At 37.7% G+C, this 1973-nt stretch overlaps 1 protein-coding gene across 1 annotated transcript; it reads right to left on the bottom strand.

The window, feature by feature from the left end:
- Nucleotides 516-1656, bottom strand: LOC109226011. The gene is made up of 3 exons (XM_019390815.1): nt 1626-1656; nt 1372-1514; nt 516-764 (listed from the first exon to the last, which is right to left on the bottom strand). The coding sequence occupies exons 1-3, from the start codon at nt 1654-1656 to the stop codon at nt 516-518; spliced, it is 423 nt and encodes a 140-aa protein (XP_019246360.1).

Raw genomic sequence — 1973 nt, 5'->3', positions numbered from 1 at the left:
AAAACCACTAAATCACATCGGATTCAAGCCTAAGTTCTTCAAAAACTTCCGAAACACGCATTTGATAAAAAACCCGACCGAAACACCTCCGAATGACCTGAAATTTTGCGCACACATCACAAATCACATATCGAAGCTACAACAACTCTCGGAATTCCATTCCGACCCTCGAATCAAAATTTCACCTATCAACCGGAATTCGCCAAAATACTAACTTCGCCAATTCAAGCCTAATTCTACAACGGACCTCCAAAATCAAATCCGATCGCACTCCTAAGTCACAAATCATCCCCCGAAGCTAACCGAATCATCGGAAATCACACCCGAGCCCTCTAACTCAATAGTCAATATTCGGTTGACTTTTCCAACTTAAGCTTTCCTTAAAGAGACTAAATATCACATTTCTTATCAAAACCAATCCAAATCAACTCTAACACACCACATACCGATAACGAAACATGAAGAAGCATGAAATGGGGGAAACGGAGCAATAACACATGAGACGACGGGTCGGGTCATAACATCTCATCAGGCAGCGGGTCTACAGGTATTTCATAAGTATGCAAGAGGCTCTCCCTCGTATAATAAGGAGAACAATATTGTTCATTAGACTCATCCATGTGCCTTAAAGCAGCCAAAGCATGTGGACAAGGAAGTTCATCAAGCTGGAATTGTCCACAACTACATCTCTTGTTTTCAAGACAAACAATATAGCGCCTCACACCATCTAGTACTGTATGGATATAATTTGTTGAAGCCCTCACCTACAATTACATTACAAACACACAACAAATTATCAGCAAAATATACAAATTATCTACAATTATACAACAATTTATCTACAATATCTGTTCATATTTTAATTTGATGCAATAATTGATCAGATGTTATTGGATATAACTTACTTTAAGCTTCTAAGACAATGATCTGTTGTCATCCAAATCTTTGTTGAATTTGAACCCAAGGTATGTGAATGTACCCTTTGCTTTCAATACTTTTCATTAGTCCATCATTCAAGAAGAGTCCTCATGTACTCTAATAGTTCTACAATTGGCAGCTCTCTTGCATCTTTTGTTACCGCATTCAATGACTCTGCAATGTTTGATGTCATAGTCCAAGTTCTGTTCACCGTAGCATGTACTCGAGACCATCTGTGATAGCCAATATCGTATAGGTATGCTTTAACATGTGTGTCGATCTCTTCAATCTTTCACATTCTTTCATTAAATTCATCAAGCGTGTATGATCGTGCCATGGCAAAGTACAATTCGCTTAACTTTAGATGACCTTTATTGAACTTTGACCTTATATTTGTCCAAATATGCCACAACAAGAATAATGTGGCATGCCGGTATAAACAATAGAAGTTGCCTTCAAGATACTCTCATTCCGATCAGAAACAACACACATATTTGGTCTTTCACCATATGCATGTTTCAATTGCTCAAAAAACCACTTCCATGATGCCTCATTTTCTGAATCAACAACAGCATATGCCAGTGGTAATATGCTACCTATTATATGTGGCAAAAAGGACTTCAATTTCCATCACAAAACTGTAGATAAAGGAAAATACATACAGACAACAAAATTTCTACAATATATCTACAATAAATATACAATACCTGATGCATCCATTGTGCTAGCTGTTAGCATTATTCCTCTGTATGCTGACTTCAAGAAGGTCCCATCAACTACTACAACCGGCCTACAGTATTTCCAACCATTGATTCACGTACTCATCGCGACAAGTGCATACAAGAAACAGTTATCATTGGTCTTCTTCAATTTAACTACAGACCCCGGATAAGTCTTCTCTAGAATATACAAATAACTAGGCAATCAACTGTAGGAGTCAGCAGGATGACCTCTCAAAAATTCCAATGTCTTTTCCTTTGCTCTCCAAGCTTGCATGTATGTTAAGTTCACGCCGTGTACAGATAACATATCAGTTTGAATGTCTTTTGGTATGT

Source organism: Nicotiana attenuata, chromosome 5 (assembly GCF_001879085.1).
Source record: "Nicotiana attenuata strain UT chromosome 5, NIATTr2, whole genome shotgun sequence".
NCBI classification, from domain to species: domain Eukaryota; kingdom Viridiplantae; phylum Streptophyta; class Magnoliopsida; order Solanales; family Solanaceae; genus Nicotiana; species Nicotiana attenuata.
This window is presented reverse-complemented; position numbering and strand designations above follow the sequence as displayed.